The following is a 21,061-nucleotide window of genomic DNA, read 5'->3' on the forward strand; positions in this document are numbered from 1 at the left end:
CTGCTTTCCTGAGTTCTACATCTTTAAAACTTAATTTAAAGCACATTTTCTATTCAAACAATGTCTGCCACTACCACAATTTGTGATCACCAATCCTGGTCTGTGTGTCTCAGATTTTCAACATCAGAGTATGATTTATCAAATCAGAAACTGTCAGCAAACATCTGCTGGCTGTTTTAATCTATCTGCTTTCCCATGCTGAAACTCTCATATGGTATTCACAGTTTTATGGTACTCTGCAGGTCATTAAGTTCAATCTGCTGTATTTCAAAGAAATTGTTTCATATAACCACTTTCACAGAATGAATAATCATTGTAGTCAAAAGGACCCTAAGAAGGTCGTTTCCAAGTTTGCTCTGCTGATTCTGATTAGGAGTCACTGAATCACTTGTTAAATTATCCTCTAGTTCCCAGCAACCCTTTTTCTTCTTTGCAATCTATACCTAAGTATTTACAGAGAAAAAAGCTTTGATGGGTTAATCAAATCTTGCTTTCCTATTTTCATATCACCATCTCTATTCTAGTGCAATTTTTGTCCTTTGAATTTATCATTCTTTAACAGAGTATTCAGAAATCTTTGTTAGATTCTTGATGAGGAATCACAGTGACACTATTGTTTCCCTTCCTCTATCAGAAACATTTCCACTGATGTATGCTAACCTGGCAATTTTTAAAATTACATTTCACATTAGGCTCATTATCAGTCCTCTTTAGATACCCATGCATTTTTTTCCCACCCTAGGCATTCCAAATTCCTATTTACAGGCCGACAGTTTCGAGGTTTTGGGGATTTTTTCTTTTCTTTTTTTTTTCGAATACTACTATTAGGCAATTAATGTTAGCCTGGTGATAAGAAAGTCTTTGCTGGTAGGGTTTGTAAGGAAGATGGGGGAAAAAATACACTTCATAAAGAAATGCTTGAAGTTTAAAAGGTTTTCTGACTTCCCCTGAAACATGTGTCAGTACCTGTTGTGCCATGGCTCTGATTCTCCAGTACTCAGCTTCAGCACTTGGTGAGAGGGAGGGGGCCGCCACCTTCACTTCACAGGCATCTCCACTAAAGCTTTCAGTACCACTGTGGAAATAGCCCAACAGGTTCTATAGAGAGACACAACATCAGAATTAATTTTGTGTTAAACAAGTGACTGTAGCCATGTCCAGCCTGCTGTGTGAAATACAAGAATCAGTGATTTGCCATTCCCACCAGCTGATCACCTGCCATCTAGCAATTAATATATCCAACGTAAAGGCAGCTTCTTATGGATGCTGGTCTGCAAAGTCTTCACAGGATTTTTTGTTTACAAAACAGACAGTGAATTGAAAACTATTATATGTAGAGCATGCAGCTACAGCAAAGCAACATTCTACCTATTCTTCTAGGTCTTCTACCTAGTTTTGGCAAGTCCAGAGGAAGAAATGGATCAAAAGGAAAATTTTCACCTATTGAACTCTTCTGATTTCATTCTCCATTGCTGATCCAACATGTTTACTTGTGAATTGACAAATTAACAACTTTTCAAAAGTTAGTGCATCCACTGTGTGATTACATTTTGACTGACAGCAAAATGGCAGTTTTACCTTTACTGGCTCCAGAGTGGCAGAGAATGCATCCTGCAAGGCACAACATGCAAGCCTCCACATCTCTTCAGTAAAAACAGGCCCTGCTGTCACCAACACATATCTGCAAGGACACAGGAACATGTTGCCATGTTCAAAAAGGAACTAGACAATTCCTACTTATAAAAGAAGGAGGTTGAAAACTCCCATCTTTGGAAGTGCCCAAGACCAAGCTGGATGGGGTTTTGAGCAACTTCGTCTAGTGGAAAGTGTCTCTGCCCATAGAAGGGGAGTTGAAACTAAGTGCTATTTAATGTCCCTTCCAACCCAAAACATTCTATGAAAACAGAACAAAAGGCTTACTCAGTAGCTAGCTAATGTTATCCAATCTCCTCTGACCTATTTTTGCAACTACACTATAGTTTAGACATTTTGCCACGGGAACCATACACTATGTAACTGTATAAATGCAGTGCTTATTTTGATTATGACTGTAATAACCTGAAGACTGTGAAAGGTGCTAATTATCTCTAAAGACCTGTAAATGCCAGGAGAAGACCCTTTTTCTTAGGGGTCAATTATTGACTAAATATATATAAACAATGTGCTTTTTTTTTGAGAATCATACATATAGTAATGCCTGAAATCACAGGTTCTGAAGCACACTGAAAACAGCAAGAAAAGGCTAATAAGTCTAAAATTCATTATTCCACTAAAAAGAGCTAAGATGTATTGTAGACTTCTTTTGAGATGTTAACCAACTTATCAGCCCACAAGTTCTTCAAAGATACAGACATCTTTTTTGAATATGCTAAGAGTGAACAGATTGGGTTACCTGATACAGGAGCAGCCAACTCTGGAAATAATTTCTGTTGGTTCTGCTACACAGGCTACCAGCAACTTGAAAAGATCTTTCAACATAGTATTGATCATATTTTCATAACCAATATCTATAAGGAAAAAACACAGACTGGTTTTAACATCATTGTCTTTTCACTATAATTAAACAGTCTTCCTACACTTACTTTGCTATTCAGAGAATTTGCAAAACCAAATGCTATTTATGCAGCTATTGAAACATGCATCATATCAAGCTGAAATAAGAACAATCCTTTTTAAGTTAACAGTATTACATGTCTGGACTGAACTGGTACAGGAGAAATTATCTTAGATCCTGTTTCTGATATTCCAGTTCCTTATGATCAAAATCTTTGTATCTTCTTTTGGGAAGTATACTAAATATGATGATCTTTTAATTTCAAAGATAGTCCTGTTTTGAGAAGGAGCCTGGACTAAATAACTTCCATAAGTGTCTTACAATTTTTTTCCCCCATAACTCTGAACCCTATAAAGAAAAAAAAAAATCCCAATCAGAAATTTTTAACTCTCCTCCTATTTCATGCTTGAGTAACCTAAAAAGCAATGAAACTACCTCCCAAGTAGCTATTCAATAACATGTCACTGATGACAGTAGATATGACACTACAATGACATACCTGAGTGTATGAAATTCTGAATGTGCTCCACTACGAGTTCACTGGAAAGACCAATGGCATGCTTGAAATTAGAAGATGCCACATCCCAGTAAGAATGGTCGCCATGGCTGCGATGGAGCCAAAGAGACATCGTGGGAAGAAGAAGATGTACAACTGCATAAATGCCAAATCCTGGTCCTTAAAATAAACACAATAATGGTTGTATACACTTTCTTACAAAGCCTACATGCTCAGTAAAATTGCTAACTTGTTCCAAGCTGAAGCTTGAAGTAATGCTGAAGGAAAGAGGTTCTGAAACTTTTTTGTGGGATGAGAGTGGCAAAATGTTTTGGATGTAGTTATGAGGTACATTCAGCTAACTCTTTACCTGCAGTCTTTCCCAGCAGATCTGCAGGTTTATGTAATTTTCTCTTTCCACTTCCTAGACACGAAGCAACCTTTTTCTGTGGCTAGGACATTGATAGAGTACTACACCTCTTTATTGTGCAATGAATTTAAGCATATGCTCAATATGCTCTCACATGCCTTTTGTCAACAGAATGATGGACTGACTGGAACAATTTACCAGCTCTGAGAAAATCCCTTTCTAGTAGAGAATGTCTCTGTGCAGCTTTAACACAAGTAACATACTTTACAGAAATGACTTAGGAGTCTATAAGGTTTGGCTAGGACTCCATTAGCTCACATTTTATCAAGCCCTTTCATTACCAGGTGTCTTGGCAACATCCCTCAGCAACTCAAAGAGCAGATCCAAAGTAGGAGGCTGATGCTGACGGGGACAGTTGGATATGGCAGTTGTTAATTCTTCCAGCAGAATAATCCAGACATTGATAAGGCCTACAAGTAAAGAAAGAAAGATTAAAAACCATGAATAAGATACTGCTTACACAGGTGAAACTTGCCCTCAGAAATGATGGAAATTAATAAATTAAGTAACTTAAAGATCATGGTTCTTGCATGTTTACTGTTGTCGTGTAATAGTTGTGGGCAATAGCCCACAATTTTTGAAGTGATTGTTTCCTTTTCTCTCCCTTTTTATCAAGTTTGTGTTTTGTCCCATCCTTCCTCATCAATGCACATACTGTACTATTCCTACTAGCTCAGTCTCTTTACCCTTGTGTAAAACATCCCACAAAAATGATATAAATAATGCCTCATCTCGTTACCATTGCAAATGCTGTCCAGAATAGATTGTACTCCTTTAGGTTATGCTTTAAAGCAAGGCTCCTGAGGAGACTAGCCATAATTTAACTGGCTCTATTTGGTACCCAGAACTGAACAGTAAAAATATCTCATGAGGTTTAATCAGGCTGCCTCACATGTCATCTTTAGATGTTGAAGAGGTCACAGAGCTGGACAAGTACCAGAACAGCAGATAGGATACAGGTGAGCTCTCATCTACAGTGGCAAACAGGTATCCCTTAAAAGATTACGAGATACAACTAGTATTCAATACAGTTTTGAAGATGGTTAGGAATGGCTGCCCTTTAATTTTTCACAGATGCCTTAGGTATTTGCTAGTTCCCCATGATAACATGAACAACTAGAAGGATCTTGCATCATTACAATCTTGAGTTGAATCGTCCTAAAAGGCTATTTATTGTGGTTTTATTAGGCTAAAATGGATTTTACTTTTTCACTAATAAGTTCATGTTCTCTGCCAATGGTAGCTATGCTGATATAGTCTGTTATCTTAATGATACTTGCTGGATAATTACATTATAAAAGGCAATACAAGAAGGAACATTGTTTAAGATTCACTGAGCTTGCTGACTTCAAGAATCTTCCTGAGAAACAAGGAAAAAACACTGAAATCATTACTTCATAACTAGGTTGAGCATTTATTTATTCACACCACTTTCAGAGGGCAGTATGTATGGTGGCATTGTTTTGAGTCAGGTAGACTTTAATGATACTTATAGATAAAGAAACAGCACAAATGACTCAGAACAAAATGTGGACATTTTCTAATCTGGGAGAACTGAGTATCTCTAAAGCACCCTCTTGAAGAGTCCAGCATGAAATCAAATACAATAGGAAAATATATTGCAAATATGGCAAGTAGGTTAAAACATTTTGCCTCATCCTGCTACCATCTTTGAGCACTAGAGTGCCAGGTCAAGACTGCCTTGTGTCTTTGTAAAGTCAGTTTGCCTAGCAATGCTCTAACACCATTGCCATGTAAATAGCAATTTGAGTGAGAGCCTCAGGGCTTAGCTCTGACAAGAACCAAAAGAAGGTTTATTTGCTGCAGGGTGATATTTCTATTTACAGCAAGAGATTGACAGGCAGTGTCACTTCGGAACAGCAGGCAACTGAGTTCCAAGTCTGATTCAAAGCAGTCTGATTCAAAGGACTTGTAACTTTCTGGTTTCAGAGAGCAGCTTTTCTCTCCTTTATCCTGGGTAGCAAGAACAGGACAATCCATACGGTGGAAGAGTCTAGACAAAAGTAGGTACCAAGGGCCAGAATGGTGAGGCACATGAATGAAATGCATTGGAGTCAGCCTGCTTTCTGCCAGGCTGCAGCTGACTCTTCACAGAGGCAGCCTGGTTGGAACAGCTCAGTAGTTCACATATTCAAAAGTGACTGTACCGCTGTGAAGGTCTCCTGGGGCCAGAAGCCATAAGGCTGCATTCCTTTTCTGCTCGGCTCTGCACACTCTAGTTCATCCAACACCTGATTAATCTACAACCCATATAAACCCTCCAATAATCAGGAGACAAATGCTGCTTGTTTTTTCTGGAGGTCATAGTGCTTTTTACGGACTTCAGAAAATCACTGTTTATTTCAACAGACCACAGGACCTAAGTTTGGAAACATTTAAACAATTATTCTTTATTTTTCTAGACTGTAACTCAATACTGGTATTTTTTTTTCTGTTAAAAGCAGGCCTGCCAATACCAACTTTAAAAGATTTTCACTCCTTTACTTCAGCTGTGGTTTAGAAAGTATTTTTGTGTTAGCTCTCTATAGGAAATATACAATGTTGTATTATGAATATCAGGATAATAAAAAGAAACGTTAATCAAAATATTGTTATCTTGCCCTAAGAGAGGGGTTATATTTTTCTCATTTATGAACTGTATCTTTTACATAAAGGAGGTGACAGGACCTGAACTTCCAAGCTCTCTGTGCACTTGTGGGTGTGTGTGTAGACAACAAAGAAACAATAAATTACGAATTTTGCCTCCTTTTTGCTTCCAGCAGTTGGCAAAATTTGCAGCAACATGTAGAAGAAGCAATTGATTAGTTCTGCATTTACTACTTTAAGTGCACTTACCAGTGTCATCATCAAAGTCAGAAAGGATGCACTCAGTCCCATCCTCACTGCTGGCTGACTGTTCCTGCGCTCTTCGGGGCAAGTTAACCAGCCGGCCACTGAGGAAGATGGGTTTCAAGGGCATTTTATAGATTTTGGCTAACAACTTGGGAGGGTGAAGAAGAGAAGAGAAGAGAGAGAAAAATAAGATAAATATCCACAGTAAAGTTTGTAAAAGCGATCACATACAACACAGGTATGTAAAATGCAATAAAAGGTATGCAAACACAATTAGTGGCCTAAAGTCTTTGGTTCACTGGCAAGTAAAAAATTGTGGGTAAAGAGAGGGAGAACAGCAATTCAAATAACACATTTCTGAGATGGGAGTGTGCTCTCTTCTCATTTGAGGGCAAGCGTTCAACTCACTGATTGCATCTATGACCTATGAAGCTCCGTTAACCGTACTATTGCAGGGATGCTACCAGCATCTAATCAGGTTTTTCTAAGAAAATAATGTACTTGCAATATACAGAGGGGATTTTTTTTTAAATCATTCCTGTTCTTCTTTTACTGGCAAGTTAAAAGGTACACCAAGATAAAAATGGCTGCTTCTTTTAAAGAGGAGAAAATATTTTCCTCTCACTGTGAACTGGAGTTTGTAAGGACGAGGAATAGCAATATGGTACAAACAGTGTATAGACAGAACATACATTAGATATATACATAGATATTTACTAAAGTTTTAGATGAACAAGACAGCAAGTTGAATTTGGTATGTCTGCTGTTTATTATTCTGAGTTGCCTTATTCCCTTCTTTTCTCAGTCTGCATACTGAATCCACCCTCTATCTCTGAATTTAGATATTAAGTATTTTCAGCAATCATAGTATCCTTTGTCATGTTTTTGTATTGTACCCAGAAAAACATGGCCTGGGTCCAACAAAAAGACCTTCAGGTGCTACAGAAATACAAACATTATGAAATCAGGCAAAAATTGTCCAGAAAACCCTAGATAAAAATATATGTTGTGTGCAAGGAGATTACAGGAAACATGCCAGCATTCTAATTATTAGAGATTTGTCCTGAACTTCAGATATTTTTGTATGGTACAAATAAGCTGCTTCTGCATTTCAGAGGGTGCAACCTGTTGTTCTTAAAATACTAGCATTCTCAACTTCTTGGTTTCTTTTTGCTTTTTGTCCTTCATTCCCAACACAGTTTATGGTAACTGTTTAAATAAGAATGAATTTAGCTTTGAATTACTATGAGGTTTTGAACATTCACATTTTCTCACATGCTCCCTGGGTCTGAGTGTTTTTATCTCCTCAGTTTTCCCAATGCTGCTGGCCTGGAATGTATGACCCAGGCATTTGGTAGTGCAGGGTTAACATTAACATCAGGTACTACCACAGACTACAGTACTACCACAGGTATTACCACAGGTAATACCACAGACTCTGCTGGGTTCATGCAAATCATCCAATGACTGATGCAAAGCCTGCAGGTTAGAATTGTTTCCCAGGCCAGGTTGGTGCCTGTACAACATTGTTCACCATACCTGAGAACATCTCCTGAGGTAATCAAGCGCAGGAAGGCACAAGTCTGTAGATGCAGATCCTGATCCTGGCACACAGTCACCCATCTCCTTACAATCTACTTCCCCTGGGGACAGGAAAGACAGCATTGGGAAGGACAGAAGAAAAGAAATAAATAGAGCATTAGTTTTCTTTTCCCATTCAGTTACAATCCAGTATCTGAACAGAATCCAGAAAATATCCTTTGTTTGATCTTCTTAGATGACAACCAGGCAACCCTCATGCAAACAATACAGTAATACTGGTCATAGTTTGTATACAATTTTTTATATAAATAAATGCTTTAATAAACATATGCCTATTTAATATCTCCTTAGTAGAGTTTTTGGGAGTTCTAATAATCATAGATTATATTAACTGTTATATTGACTTCATTATTCCACTTACTTCATGGGTGTAGAAATTACTTGCTCATATTCATCATTTGCTCAATTATTGTATTTTTTTCTATTCATTTGCATCCCACTGCCCGGGAAAATTCTTCTGCCACAAGTTCTTCCTATTAGTTTACTTAGTGCTTAAATATATCATTTTATATTTTGTATACTACACTTCCTTCTGCTGTCTAATGCAGGTATCAAGGTCTCACAGTTTCAACTGTATGACACATATCCTCAGGTTCTAGTGCCTCTCTATTGCTGGTATTCCCAGCTTCCATCAGCAGACTGCTCCTTTCAGGCCAGCTTCTCTAAGGGAATTCAATAAGCAGAGCAGTTCCAAGGCATCCTGCTGCAGAGCTCCTCTTTGGATAACTCCATTCACTCCATCATTTTCTCTGTTTGCCAGTCTGCCTGTCTCCTTTCAGATGATGTTCTGTCCACCTTAGAATACTTGGCTCAGAACCATTTTTTCAGTTTATCCAAATACTTCCCATTCAGTGCCAAATCTGAAGTGTAACTAAATGCCTATCAACATCAACATTTTCTTGCCTTAAAAAGTTATTCCTCTCATTAAAAGTACAATATAAATATTAAATTATTTTATTAGATCCTACTTTATTCTCCTTTCACTATATTTATTTGCTCTTTCTATGCTCTTAACTATTCCCTCCATTTCTGCTACTGAGATCAGCCAAGTCAGCAGTGAAGTTTGAATCCTTTAGTTTTACAATAAAATGCACATAGTATGGCATTGTATTTGCTGATGTTTCCTATAGTCCTATTACCTTCAATACAAAAAAACCCTTGCTTTTTTATATGTGACCACAATGGGGTCAAAATTATCTCATGAAAGCGAGAAATGTAAAGAAATATAAGACAGGCTTTTAAGCTCTCCAGAAGAAACATGAGTTTCCTCTATTGGTACTGGATATGTAAGTTTATTTCTCTTTTGTAGTAATAAGTACAATTACAATTACAGCAAGGTGAATTCTTCCCCCATTGAAATCAATGGTGAAATAGCTCAATGAGACAAGAGTAACATTAAAGAGTAGATCTGTTGCAGCTAGGTGCTTCATTTAAATCAAACGGAGCTGCTTACAGACCTAGAAACCTCTGTGAATTAATATTCATATAGAAACCAAAAGCCCCATTTTATCACCACTTAAAAGTTCTGTATTTTACATCCACAAAAAAACCCCAACAATGTCACAGTTCAATGAAAAGTGTCAGACTCTAATGATCAAGGCAAGCCATGGATCACCAGCATGTGGGCAGAACGACCCAGCACCATTTGCCTTTGTTCTGAAGGCTGGTGAAGCATGACAATTACTCTGCAGGGTCACCCTGACATGCTCTGCCTGGTCTCTGCTGAATACAGTGTAAAACACACTGCTCTGTTGCAAACAATCCATGCTGTCTCTGCACAATGCCAGGCCATTTCTACAATATTCTAGGTTTGGAGGGTTTTTTGTTTTATAATTTACATGAATATAAGCAAGTCCTTCAAATTCCTCAAATTGAGAAGCAGACACTTAATAGTGAGATGCATCTTTGCTGCTATAAAGACTTGAAGAACGGATAGTTTAAAAATGTTACAGAAATAATCCCTTCGTGTTGATTTAATTTTTTTAAAGCATTCTGGACTCAACCTCTTCACTGGCCCTCTCTTTCCTACCGTTCTATGTATTACATAATTGAATTATCTGTTTCTGTGGGATCAAGCCTGACATATCATGGCTTAAAAGGAAAATATTTACCCAGTCCTTTGACAAACTTCATAAGGCACATAATATAACTGGTGGCAGCGTTGGCAAAGACCTGGATGTTGTCTGTGTTTAGAAATGCTTCAAAGACATCAAACACTGGAGCCTGGCGTTTCCCTGTGGAGATAACAAGATGAGAACTCTTCCTCACACCCCTGTAGAAATTATTTTCCAACCATTTTTCAGCAATTTAACTCAATCTGTAGAATTTTTTCTATTCTGGGCAGAGACAGAAATGATCTTGAAAGTAAAACCTTCTTTTGCTCATGGGGCAACTCAGCCTTTCATAGGAAGTGATAGAGATTCCCTCCTTTGCCCAGTCTATGACAAATACCAGTTTATGCCTGCTCAAAAGGTAAGAGAAGGTTTGAGCTCTTGGACGCAGGAGCTAATACTTCTGTTTGGTGGAGGTTTCTGTTTAGTTTCTAGATTAGCTTTTGATAAGCACCAAGATGACATAAATCATGCAGAAAACCATTCAGACTATAGAGTAACAAAATAGCCTTGCTTTTCCAAAGTAGATTATCTCTTCAAAAGCTGTGTACGCCAGCATTCAGCCATTAGTCATAACAGATCTAAATGACAAAGTTTAGGCAGAAAACCATGTCCCTTACACGTGACTTGTCAGATTTAAACATACCTTCTAATCAGAAAAAATGACATTTCCACACAAGAAAACATCTCAGGGAGGAATGCACATTCTTACAGAAACGTGGTCTGTAATAGTATTAGGATTCTGAAAGCGTTGTGATCAAATGCCTGGACAAGCTGTTGCCTAGATTATCACATTAAGTTACCATGATGTGTAAGATGCAATAGGTTTCATACACTAGAGAAGGCAGTCCACAAGAGACATGCTCCTTGAAAACAGTCCTTTTTCCAGCAGGACAGTGACAAATGCTCAGCCAAGCTCAGCACCCTTGCACTACTGTCTTATGCAGAATTATTCAAGTAGGTTTGAAACATTTTTTTCTCATTCTAATAATTTGTTAGAATGTAGAGGATAAAGGGTCAGAACAATATGTCTGCTTTCCTCCCTACCCCAACTAATAAGTCAGATAGTTTGTTACAGTTCTAGAGTGCTGTAGTGCCACTGTTCAGTTAGGGCTTTTAAATTCATTGAGTTAGTTACTGTGTCCCTCAGGGAATCAAAACCACATTTGAAACAGTGCAGTAAGTCCTTACCCATGGAGTATTCTCCTACAAGGTACTCTTTAACTTCTGACTTGCTGCTGCTGTGCACTGTTTCCAGGGCACTGAACAGGGGTCTCCATCCTGACTGGATCTGGGTAGAACACATTTCCACCAACTCTCCTATAGAGGTGATCACCTGCAGCCGGTGTAGGAGAGGTTAAAAGAAAAAGAACCAAAAACCAGAATTGATATACAGATGGATCTTCAGAAGGAAAGAGAATGTCTTTAAACACATTCCTAGACCTCACTATGACAGTCTAGATTAATTTCTTCTTTAAAATTTTTAGATAGTAGTAAATAAATCTTTATTTAATTGCTTTAAAGCCAGGTCTGCTGTCTCTGTGCTCTGCCAAAATGCTGGAATAGGTAGGCAGAGCACTCCCAATTCCTTGAAGGTGTTAAGGGGCAGCATTCCAGGGGAGTTTGGGAAACACTCTCAGGTGGACCAAGTGCACTCTGGAAACCATTCTTATGGACATGAAGACCACATACAGACACATTGATCAGAGCTGACTTGCCTGGTCTTGGACATCCTCATCACACAGCTCCAGCTGCATGATGCGCTCAAAGGGGCGGAAAAGCGCCTCGTTGAAGTGAAAGTGAGAAGGCTCGTTCCAGTCCATCAGCACTTCTGTGAGGATGTCATGGATGAAGGAGACAGCCTTCTGAGACACATGTCTCTCCTTGTGACAGGCAGCCTGCAGGGAAAGAAGTATTAGGTTGTGTCCAAGCAAAAAATTTGCTTTATTCAGACACTTTCAAGGGAGGTAAGCACTACATTTTACTGAACCTTCAAAACAGCTTCACCACTGATGTGACCAGGGTGATGTAATGTACAGGTCACTGTAATGAAAACAAGAGACTACTGCCATGGAAGCAGATGACTGAGACTCTGAGCTGCCAGGAGGCTCACAGATGTATGAAATTTTGCTGACAATTAAAAACACATAGAGCTAAAAATAAACAAATACCAAAACCCATAGAACAGAACTTGTGTGAAATGTCCTTTGTTTGGACTGTGTGACAATTCTTCCCTTCAAAAGGTAGCAGCTGAGCTGGTTTTATGTGGGAAAAGAAATCCTGCATCCTTTTATGGGAAGAACTGCAAGGATGCAGACCTTGACTGGGAATATAGGCAGATGGAGGAGTCCCTTAGAGCCCCTTGGGGTGGTTTTAGCTTTTTTCACAATTTGCATCATATTGCAGAAGCCCAGCACCCTGTCCCTGCCCATTTCAGTCACTTGCAAGCACACTCCTTGGTGGCAGTACCGCAATATGTGACACAGTGTGTACAACACAGAGCAGATTCGACAGTGTTGAAGGTTGTTATAGCTGTTAAGAGCTATCAAGCCGCCTCCATCTTTTTAAGCTTTGTCACCCTGTGCACACATTCCCATTTTTGTCCCCCATTCCTACCTCTACAAGGTGAGGAGCCACCAAGCTCCAGCAGCGCATGAGGTGGAGCAATGGGCGGGATTTACTCCTTACAATTCTGAGCATGGCATCACCAAGGCGGAATAAGTGAAGTGCACTTCTCCTGTCCTGTGTAGATTTTACTTCACCTACAAGAAGGTATAAGAAAAAATGGAAGCTAAGCATCAGCTGCTCCTCCACTCCTAAATGTCTGAATTGGAAGTAGAAATTATTGATTAAGTGATTGATTAACTGATTAATTATTGATAAGCTTTAGTGAGAGCTGAGAAAAATATAAAAAACAACCCAAAACCAATGTAAAACACAGCCTATGCCTGTGTAGGTAAAAGGACAGGAGATGGACCCAAGTTTAAACTTTACTATACATACTTTAAGTGATCACTTCTTTTGTGAACATATGAAAGACAAAGGCTTGGAAAAGTAGTGCAGTAAAGTTAAGCAAGGAGTTAAGTAATTGATATTAAGACCCAACATGGTAGTTATGAAAGGTTTTGGTGACATCTACAGGAAAGATTACAAACTGCAAATTATTTAGCTTGAGTATTTAATTCTGTATTTCTTATTAAGCAAAGGATATAAAGAACAGAATGTGTGAAAATGCTTTTCTGTTTCCCAGTCACTAATAGCTGTTATTTCCTGTTGAAAGGGATTCATCTTCCATTGCTTTTACAACATTTGGAAAGATACTTCATCCTCTCATTTCAAATACACTGGTGCTTTTATCTCTAACAACAGATGTAATCAGGGGACATATCACTTTTAAAATAAAAAATAGCATTTAATTCTTCTATCTTAATTTTAATTTCATCATTAAAACTACTGTTGATTGACCACTACATGACATGAAAAGAAGAAATCTATTTATTAAAACTAGAGTTATGAATGTTGAGGTCTGAAAACAAGCAAGACCAAAAAAATCAAAAACTTGAAATGTCATACTGAGAAAATGACAAGTAGCACTTCAGGGAGGGAGGAAACTAATTAAATTGGAGACACAGATAACAACTGTGTCAGCCACAGGACAGAACAAAACCTGTATGACTAATGTAGCTTCTACAGGCACAGTATAATAAGTGAAGTTATCTTCCTTTGTGTCCAATTCTTCTGCTCTATTTGAGACAGTGATGGAGACAACAATTTACAGGCTTTGTACTGTGAGGTACATGCTCTACTCTGTTGGGGAAAATCAAGCAGGACAAATCCCGCTGCTTTATTTAACATTCTTTGTTTGTGTGCTTTGTACTCTATCACCCATTTCCTGAACACTTCTGAGGTTATCCTACTGTCAGATGTCAAACCTAAATCCAGTGTCTTAAGTCTAGATTGACCCAAATTTCCATAGTGGCCTGGGTTCAAAAACAGAGCTGTGATTATATATTGGCAGGCAATTAACACCCCGCAAAGTCCAAGAACCAAATGAATGTCCTGTGTTTCAAAGCTGGTGTGGATGTGGTCCCTGTCCAAAAAAAGTGCTCAATCTTTTCTAAAGACAAAAAATGGTTCCCACAATTCTAATAAGAAAGATCTTGTTAGGCTACATACTGTGTTTTATTTATACCTTGAAATTTCAATTGGAAAAAATTGGTAGGAATACAAAGTAAGTCCTGTAAGCAGTACAATTGTATATAAAACACTCTGTACAGGATCTTCAGGTGATTTACCTGGCATTGCTAGCGAGTAATCAACTGTATCTGTGACTGAATGGAAAAGCTGGGCCTGAGAAGCCTTCTTGAGCTGGTAAAGGAAGCCTGCCAATGCCGTCAAGTTTAACTTGTCAGCAGCATCTTCAAAAAGCCTGTAGGTAAAGAACAGAGTCTAACTGAAAAATTCATGAGATGCAGACTTAAATGTGTATGTAAGAGGAAAACTCCTATCTGTTTGTGGCTTCTATATGTTACCTTTCTTGACACATTGGGTTATTGAGGGCTTTTTCATTTATACAGTGCAGCAGCAAGACTTTGATCTAGAAGCTTTATTAATTGGAGGGTGGGAAGTAGGTTGCTAAGGGATCAACAAGAACCTTTTCAAGATTCAACTATGGTGCTAAAACAGAAAGTCACTTTTTCAAGTTACCTTAGTGCTATAAGCCATTCATGAACCAGTAATCAAAAACCAGCTGAAACGTACCCAGACCTCACAATAAAGATCATCATAGCCTCATTGACTAAATTTAGAGTTGCACCAGTTTGCTCCATCTGAAGTTACTGACCCAAACTTGAAAAATGAATTAATTCAAGTCTTAAACCTAAGGTTACTTTACCTGAATTGCTATTTCAGAATATTTTGCTGGTTTTGGCTGGGGTAGAGTTTAATTTTTTAACACTAGCCAGTATGGCACTATGTTTTGTTTAAACAGTGACAAATACAAGCAAGAGCTGTTATTTTCAGCTGCAGTGGGCTCCTAGGATTTAACAGTTAAAATCTGCACACATAAAACAGAAAGTGTGGTTACACTGGAGCTCCACAGAGATTACAGTCACATTTCACATGGTAGAGCCAGAAATTGACAAAAATATGATTTTCTGTTGTTGCTTTTCATGAAAAACTTTCTATAGTCCTAAGAAACAAGGGATTAAGTCCTAATAAACATTTGCACTTAAGTCAAAGGGTAGAAATGAAACATTAAAATTACAGTATTGCTATTCTCTAATTCTCAGAACCAAGTTTCATTGTAAGCTTCCGAAAAAAAAAGGTATTTTTATGCCCAGTTTATCCATTACTTTTGACTTTGAATTTACATATAACACCTTTGTACATGCAAAGAATGAGATGAAAAATGTCAGTTGGATCAAATTGCAAGGATGCAAACCCAGGAAATTTTCAACTGTAGCCTGTGCAGCTTAAAAAAATAGCAGAAATTATATCAGTTGGCAGACTATGATGAAAGGCATTTAAGATAGCCATTCTGTGACCATACTTGGTTCCCCCCTCCTCCTCTGGACACACTGGGGAAGCCTGATGAACTGTCCACACAGCCCTGACAGAAGCAGCTGCTTTCTGACTGACACTGGTCTTGTCAATCAGTCCCTTCCTGCCAGGAGAAGACACCCCTTTACTCTGCTTAACTGAATACAACATATCAATTTACGTGCAAGAAATAAATCCACCACTCTCAGGATGCATATGCTGTGCACAGACATACTCAGCTCAGTACTTGCAGGTACTGCAGAGATGAAAAAACCCCAGGTATTTTAGAAACAGCTGGTTGTGACAAACATGCAGCTCTCTTGTGAAATTCAACTGAAGCAAGTGGTAGCATCAAACAAAGATTAGACCTACTGCAGCACCAAAAGGGCCATTTTGGTACAGCTTGGGGAACAAGGATTCTGGTTCCTGACAGCAGTGTTTTTACCTGTCAGCCTGTGTGGAGAGTGTGAGAACAGCCTTGGCAGCACTGGTACCACACAGCAGACTGCCTCCACGGAAGTCAAAAGCTCTGCCCTTACTGCTGTCCTTGATGAGATCCTGGATAGAAACTGGCTGAATGACAGGATGGCTGCTGAGGGTGGTCTCTTGCTCGGGGGTCAGTGCCTGAGCAGCCTCCCCAGGCTCAGAGTCTGGGTGCAGCCCTCCAGGTGCCTGCTGTGACTGGGTGATGGTAAGAGAGGGCTGGGCAGCACCATCACTGAAGTGTGTGTGCTCCAGCGTGCTGATGTACTCACACACCCTGAGAACACACAGGAGAAGTGAAAAATTAATCAACACCCCAGAACAACTCCTCCCTCCACTAATCACAGGACATTTTCCTCAAACCATAGACAGATGATTTCTAACTCTCAAACTACAAACAGATGACCTTTCTTCTTACATCCTTTGGCCTCCCATGTGCCTCAACAGCAAGTAGTTTGGTGGAGGTGCCTGAAAAGCCCATTTAGGTTCCTGGGTCTGCCACAGTAACTGGTAACTTTGAAGCTTCTAAGCACTGATTTTGTCCCTGAGCAGTGGTGGAAAACAGCACCATCTTTTTATTTAGAGATACTGACAGCTAATTCACTGACACTGTTTATACAGAACACTCACAGAGTTTGCAAAGCCCTTTTTCTGAGTCCCTTACTTTTAGGCAACATGGCATGAATTCTGGCTATTTTGGGAAAGCTGGTGAATACCTGAATACATGAGGCCAACAGTCCTGATTATGACTTCCCATCTCCAGACCCACATTAAGGACTGCATCCATACACAAAACATGAGCAGTATGCAGGCAGACTCCCTGCACTTTCCCCATCTGCTCCAGTTTCTGCTCCACTTTCTGTTTCACTGCAGCATAAAAAAAAATTAAATAAAATTAGATTCTTCAGCTTTTAAGCCAACACTGGTTTGCATACAGGGTGATGGCAAAAGATTACAGTCTGAAATCTACAAAATAACATGAATTTGTGACAAAAAAAAAACCCCAGAGAAACCCATTTCCTAATAAACCTAAGATAGCTTTAAAACTGAAATCCTTTTTGACTGATCCTATATACAGGAGAAAAATCAATGTTAGACTGACATCCTCCACCCCCAAATTCACATCCTGTTGCCCACAGAACAGTTGCGGATTGCCAGTAACATTTCTCTTTGGAGATGGTCGATTGGATATTTATTTTTACCAAAATCTCCTTTGCTATGGAAAAAAAAAATAGCATTTATGGATTTCGCATATATTTCCATACAAAAAGTTTCACCAAAAACTTCTTGTCAAAGCAAAACTAATCTTGATCTGAGCCACAACCATTTGGATCTATTTATTTTTTCAGAGAATCCCTGAAAAGCTTTGCTTTCATGCTGCATTGGAATGGAAACAAGTTTTGAAGCTTTTTAAGCTTTCACAGAACAGATCTGTTGGCCTCTGGCCACTGCTGCTGCCTCCTCTTTGCTTCAGCATAGTCTGGACAACTCACTTCACTTATGTCCAGCAGAGCAGTCAAAAGCTTTCTTAAGCTTAGGCTTTTTCAGTTTTGTTTTCTCTACCAAAACACCAAATTTAAGTACTGAGCAGGGTCATTTGTGCAACACTGTGTTTTGCAATGGGCTTCTTGCCATTAGAAATCAGATGTAACCAGAGAAATTGTATGTACTTCAAATAGTCACTGCAGACAACAATGGACTTCAACTTCCACTGAATTTGAAATGATGGTATAGAGATGCAGAACTTTTTGTATGTTATAAAGGCACAATTTTTTATTCCATTTTAATTTAACATGATTCAGAAACAGTTTTAAATATCTGATGATGATGATGACAAAAGATAAGCAAGGATATATAAACCAGACAGGGAGAGCAATGCAAACTCAGCTTACATTACCACCCAACACATAAAAATCCCCAAAAAACCTGATTTCTCTAATGCTCTCTGGTTGTACTAGTATTACAAGGTTTAAAAAGCACACATTGAAAAATGCTCTTGGCTTATGCACTGTTCCACTAATTTCACTTCCATATCGAATATAATTAGCAGGACATAATATTAAGAATCTAGGAGAGCAGGACAGGTGCTGAAGACACACATCCCATGTGCCTACAAGCAAGTGGCGCACAGCAGAACAACAGAGGGCAATGTCACCATGGGTGGCAAAGTGTTTTCCTGTTGTAGCTTCACGGGCAATATAAGATAAGGTAGGTAATTTAATCATGTAATTACCTTGAGCAATAGCATCACTGGGTTCTTGGATTTCTTTTTCTTCTTTCTCCTCTTGGACACAGGAGGCCGCAGACATTTGGGCAAGAGCAGATGCACAGTTAGCAGCAACTCCTGTAAAGCAACCACACAGTTACTGTATGGCCAACGTTTCCTCCCCAGTCCCATACAACCTCAACAAGAGGTAGGGTCAAGAAAAGTTGGCTGGATATGTTTATGCTGTAGGGCAATCTATGCGTATTCCCACCATCCCTATGCAAAACTGGATCAGCATGCTGCATTTCTTTCTGCCAAATTCCTTCAAGGAAAGTTACCATCCTATTTTATGAGTCTGTCATGACATCCTCCATGCAGCATTACCTAGAGCACAGCTCAGCCGGGCTGCCCTCCTTAGTCCATCCAGGCTCAGGCAGATGGAGTCCTTCTCCTTCTGGTTCTGCTCTTTGGCTCCTTCTGCTCCCAAGATGAAGGCCAGCCCCTTGGAGCTGCCTGCCATGCGGCCAGTCAGTGGGGTGGACAAAGTGTCAATCAAGTTCTTCCAACAGCCAATTAAAATGTATCTGGCAAAAGCAATTCCTAGAGTGGAAAAAACAATAATACTATTACTACTAGGAAATGACACAACAGAAGCTTTATCATTAGTAAAAAGCCAAGTCACATTTGTCCTCTGCATGCTGAACTACCAATTCACATATACAATGTACTAAGATACTTAGTTTTAAAATTGGTTTTCTACACAATTTATCTGTATATGCTTTTGGTGCATAATGATCCACTGCTGGTAGACACACTCATAATACAGTCTTAGTACCTGCAACAACAGAATCATCTGTCTTCCGGTTTTGGCAAAGAGGAGATTGAGCTGAAGCAGATGCCATCAATTGACCACCAATTGCACTGCTGCCCAAGCCATCAATGTCTGCCAGAACATCAAAAAACATCAGATTACATTATTTGACACACAGATGGTACAAGGAAAGTACGTCTTACTGGCTCTGTGTTCCTGACTTCTCAGGTGTGCTTTTTTGTTACTCTTTCTGGCAGCCTTCTAAAGCCTTGGTATAAACATGAGCTGTGGCACTTTAGGCTTTGCCCAGTGTAACCAATGTTTTGTTTAACAGGAGAGACATCCCACTCTCAAAAGCTGCTTTCCCCTTCAAGCTGCACAGTGAACAGAACTTCCAGTAGAGATTTCGTGGTATTTCTTACAGTTTGGAACTTACCAGACACTATAAATCTCTGCATTTCTTAGTATATTATTTTAAATCTTGCTAAATCCTGTATTTAGGTGTTTCCAGACCTCAGTCTGAGTCTTCAAGGTGCATTTGGATCCTATGTCCTAAATGTGATTTTTAGTAGACCTATGCATGCTCCATCTCAACAAAACAAATACAATCCTTTCTCCAACACAACAAAAGACCAGTTTCTCACAGAGAATTTAATGTTAGGGACACCAGGTTAATTTTCTTTCTAACAAGCTCCATCTCCACAGCCAGGTATCCTTTTTTCCAAGCCTTTCATCTTCCCAGCTCAGTAGCTAAAAGTAACACCGAGCTCAATACAATCTACAAAAAAACTTTTAGAACAGTACCCTTTGATCACCACTTAATGGCTCAGCTGAAGCCAGTGTTCTCCCTGCATACATTATTTTAATTACATACACATTAAAGCAGACAGTCCATTTTATATCAATACAGTATCATAGCCATCCTGCTGTCTTTCAGCTGATACAATTTGATTTTTTTCCCCTCAAATAAAGCTAAGGATTACTTTTAAGCACTTGTGCTTCAGGTCTTCAGCTTCTCTCTAATGCCATTTGGCTTATCCCTGGCATAGCTGAAGTCTGAACCGAGGGGAGTCCAATCTGTGGAAGGCTTCCAGGATCAGATGCCACTATTTATATTTGTACTGCACCGCAGGCACACTGAAATGGCTTTGCTATGACATCAAGAAAACAGCAGCCTTACTGTTTATCATTAACAAGTATCAAGTCTACCAGAACTGAAGCTGACAGAATTAAGAGATGTTTTGATTCAGTGAACAAAACTACTCTCCGTGTCTCCCAGGGACAGTTTTGATTTTTTTTTTAAAACCTATGCCTCAAAACCACTCTGATGAGCCAAAACAAACACTTAAGTACCTGCCACAGCTAGGTCTGGCTCCTCTACTGATGATTCCACTAGACATCACATATTGCATGCTTACATGCTGTTCCGTATGTAACTCAGTAAAGCAGCGTGTCACTGTAGCTTGTTTTAGACACATTTGGAAGTTAGCCTTGCCACCATAATATTGTACTGACCCGTCAGCATGCTGATAAGTGGAAGGCTGTGTTCCTCAGGGCTTCCCCAGTATCCAGCTTCACCTAGCATGTTCCTTTCTAGTACCTGGTGGTACAGTTCTTCAACCCAGGCCTGGGAAAATACCATCAACACTCCACTGGACTGGACCTGCTTCATGAACTCCTTCTGCAGAGAACCATAAAAGCCAAATGTAAGACAACAGTGTAAGCCCTACAGCATGAGCCCCCAGATCTACTTCTGATTGTAGAAGTAGAAATTAAGTTATAAGAATTAATGGAGGACTGCAATCTTAGAATTGTTAAGGTTGGAAAATATCTTTAAGATCATCAAGTCCAACTGTCAGCAGAGCACCATCACCACATTCACCATTAAATCATGTCCTGAAGTGCCACACCCACATGTTTTTTTAATGCTTCCATGGGCAATCTGTTCCTCTTCCTTACAACCCTTTCCATGAA

The 21,061-nt window shown here is 39.2% G+C and overlaps 1 protein-coding gene across 9 annotated transcripts in view; it reads right to left on the minus strand.

The window, feature by feature from the left end:
• The window catches only part of ARFGEF3 (ARFGEF family member 3), an 88,860-nt gene that overhangs the window by 13,135 nt on the left and 54,664 nt on the right, over positions 1–21,061 (minus strand). For all 9 annotated transcript variants that reach the window (XR_015283301.1, XR_015283300.1, XR_015283299.1 and 6 more), the window contains 18 exons: positions 20,603–20,768; positions 19,112–19,219; positions 18,661–18,876; positions 18,304–18,414; positions 16,787–16,937; positions 16,033–16,347; positions 14,342–14,475; positions 12,663–12,808; positions 11,765–11,944; positions 11,238–11,382; positions 10,047–10,169; positions 7,873–7,976; positions 6,337–6,481; positions 3,762–3,890; positions 3,054–3,230; positions 2,393–2,507; positions 1,579–1,681; positions 967–1,098 (listed from right to left, as the gene is read on the minus strand). Coding sequence is in view for 6 of the 9 variants with exons in the window: in XM_086877463.1 (XP_086733589.1) it covers positions 967–1,098; positions 1,579–1,681; positions 2,393–2,507; positions 3,054–3,230; positions 3,762–3,890; positions 6,337–6,481; positions 7,873–7,976; positions 10,047–10,169; positions 11,238–11,382; positions 11,765–11,944; positions 12,663–12,808; positions 14,342–14,475; positions 16,033–16,347; positions 16,787–16,937; positions 18,304–18,414; positions 18,661–18,876; positions 19,112–19,219; positions 20,603–20,768 (2,700 nt within the window). In the remaining 3 variants the exon portion in view is untranslated. The remainder of the gene's footprint in view (positions 1–966; positions 1,099–1,578; positions 1,682–2,392; positions 2,508–3,053; positions 3,231–3,761; positions 3,891–6,336; positions 6,482–7,872; positions 7,977–10,046; positions 10,170–11,237; positions 11,383–11,764; positions 11,945–12,662; positions 12,809–14,341; positions 14,476–16,032; positions 16,348–16,786; positions 16,938–18,303; positions 18,415–18,660; positions 18,877–19,111; positions 19,220–20,602; positions 20,769–21,061) is intronic.

This window comes from Cyanistes caeruleus, chromosome 2 (genome assembly GCF_971803275.1).
Source record: "Cyanistes caeruleus chromosome 2, bCyaCae1.hap1.1, whole genome shotgun sequence".
In the NCBI taxonomy this organism is placed as follows: domain Eukaryota; kingdom Metazoa; phylum Chordata; class Aves; order Passeriformes; family Paridae; genus Cyanistes; species Cyanistes caeruleus.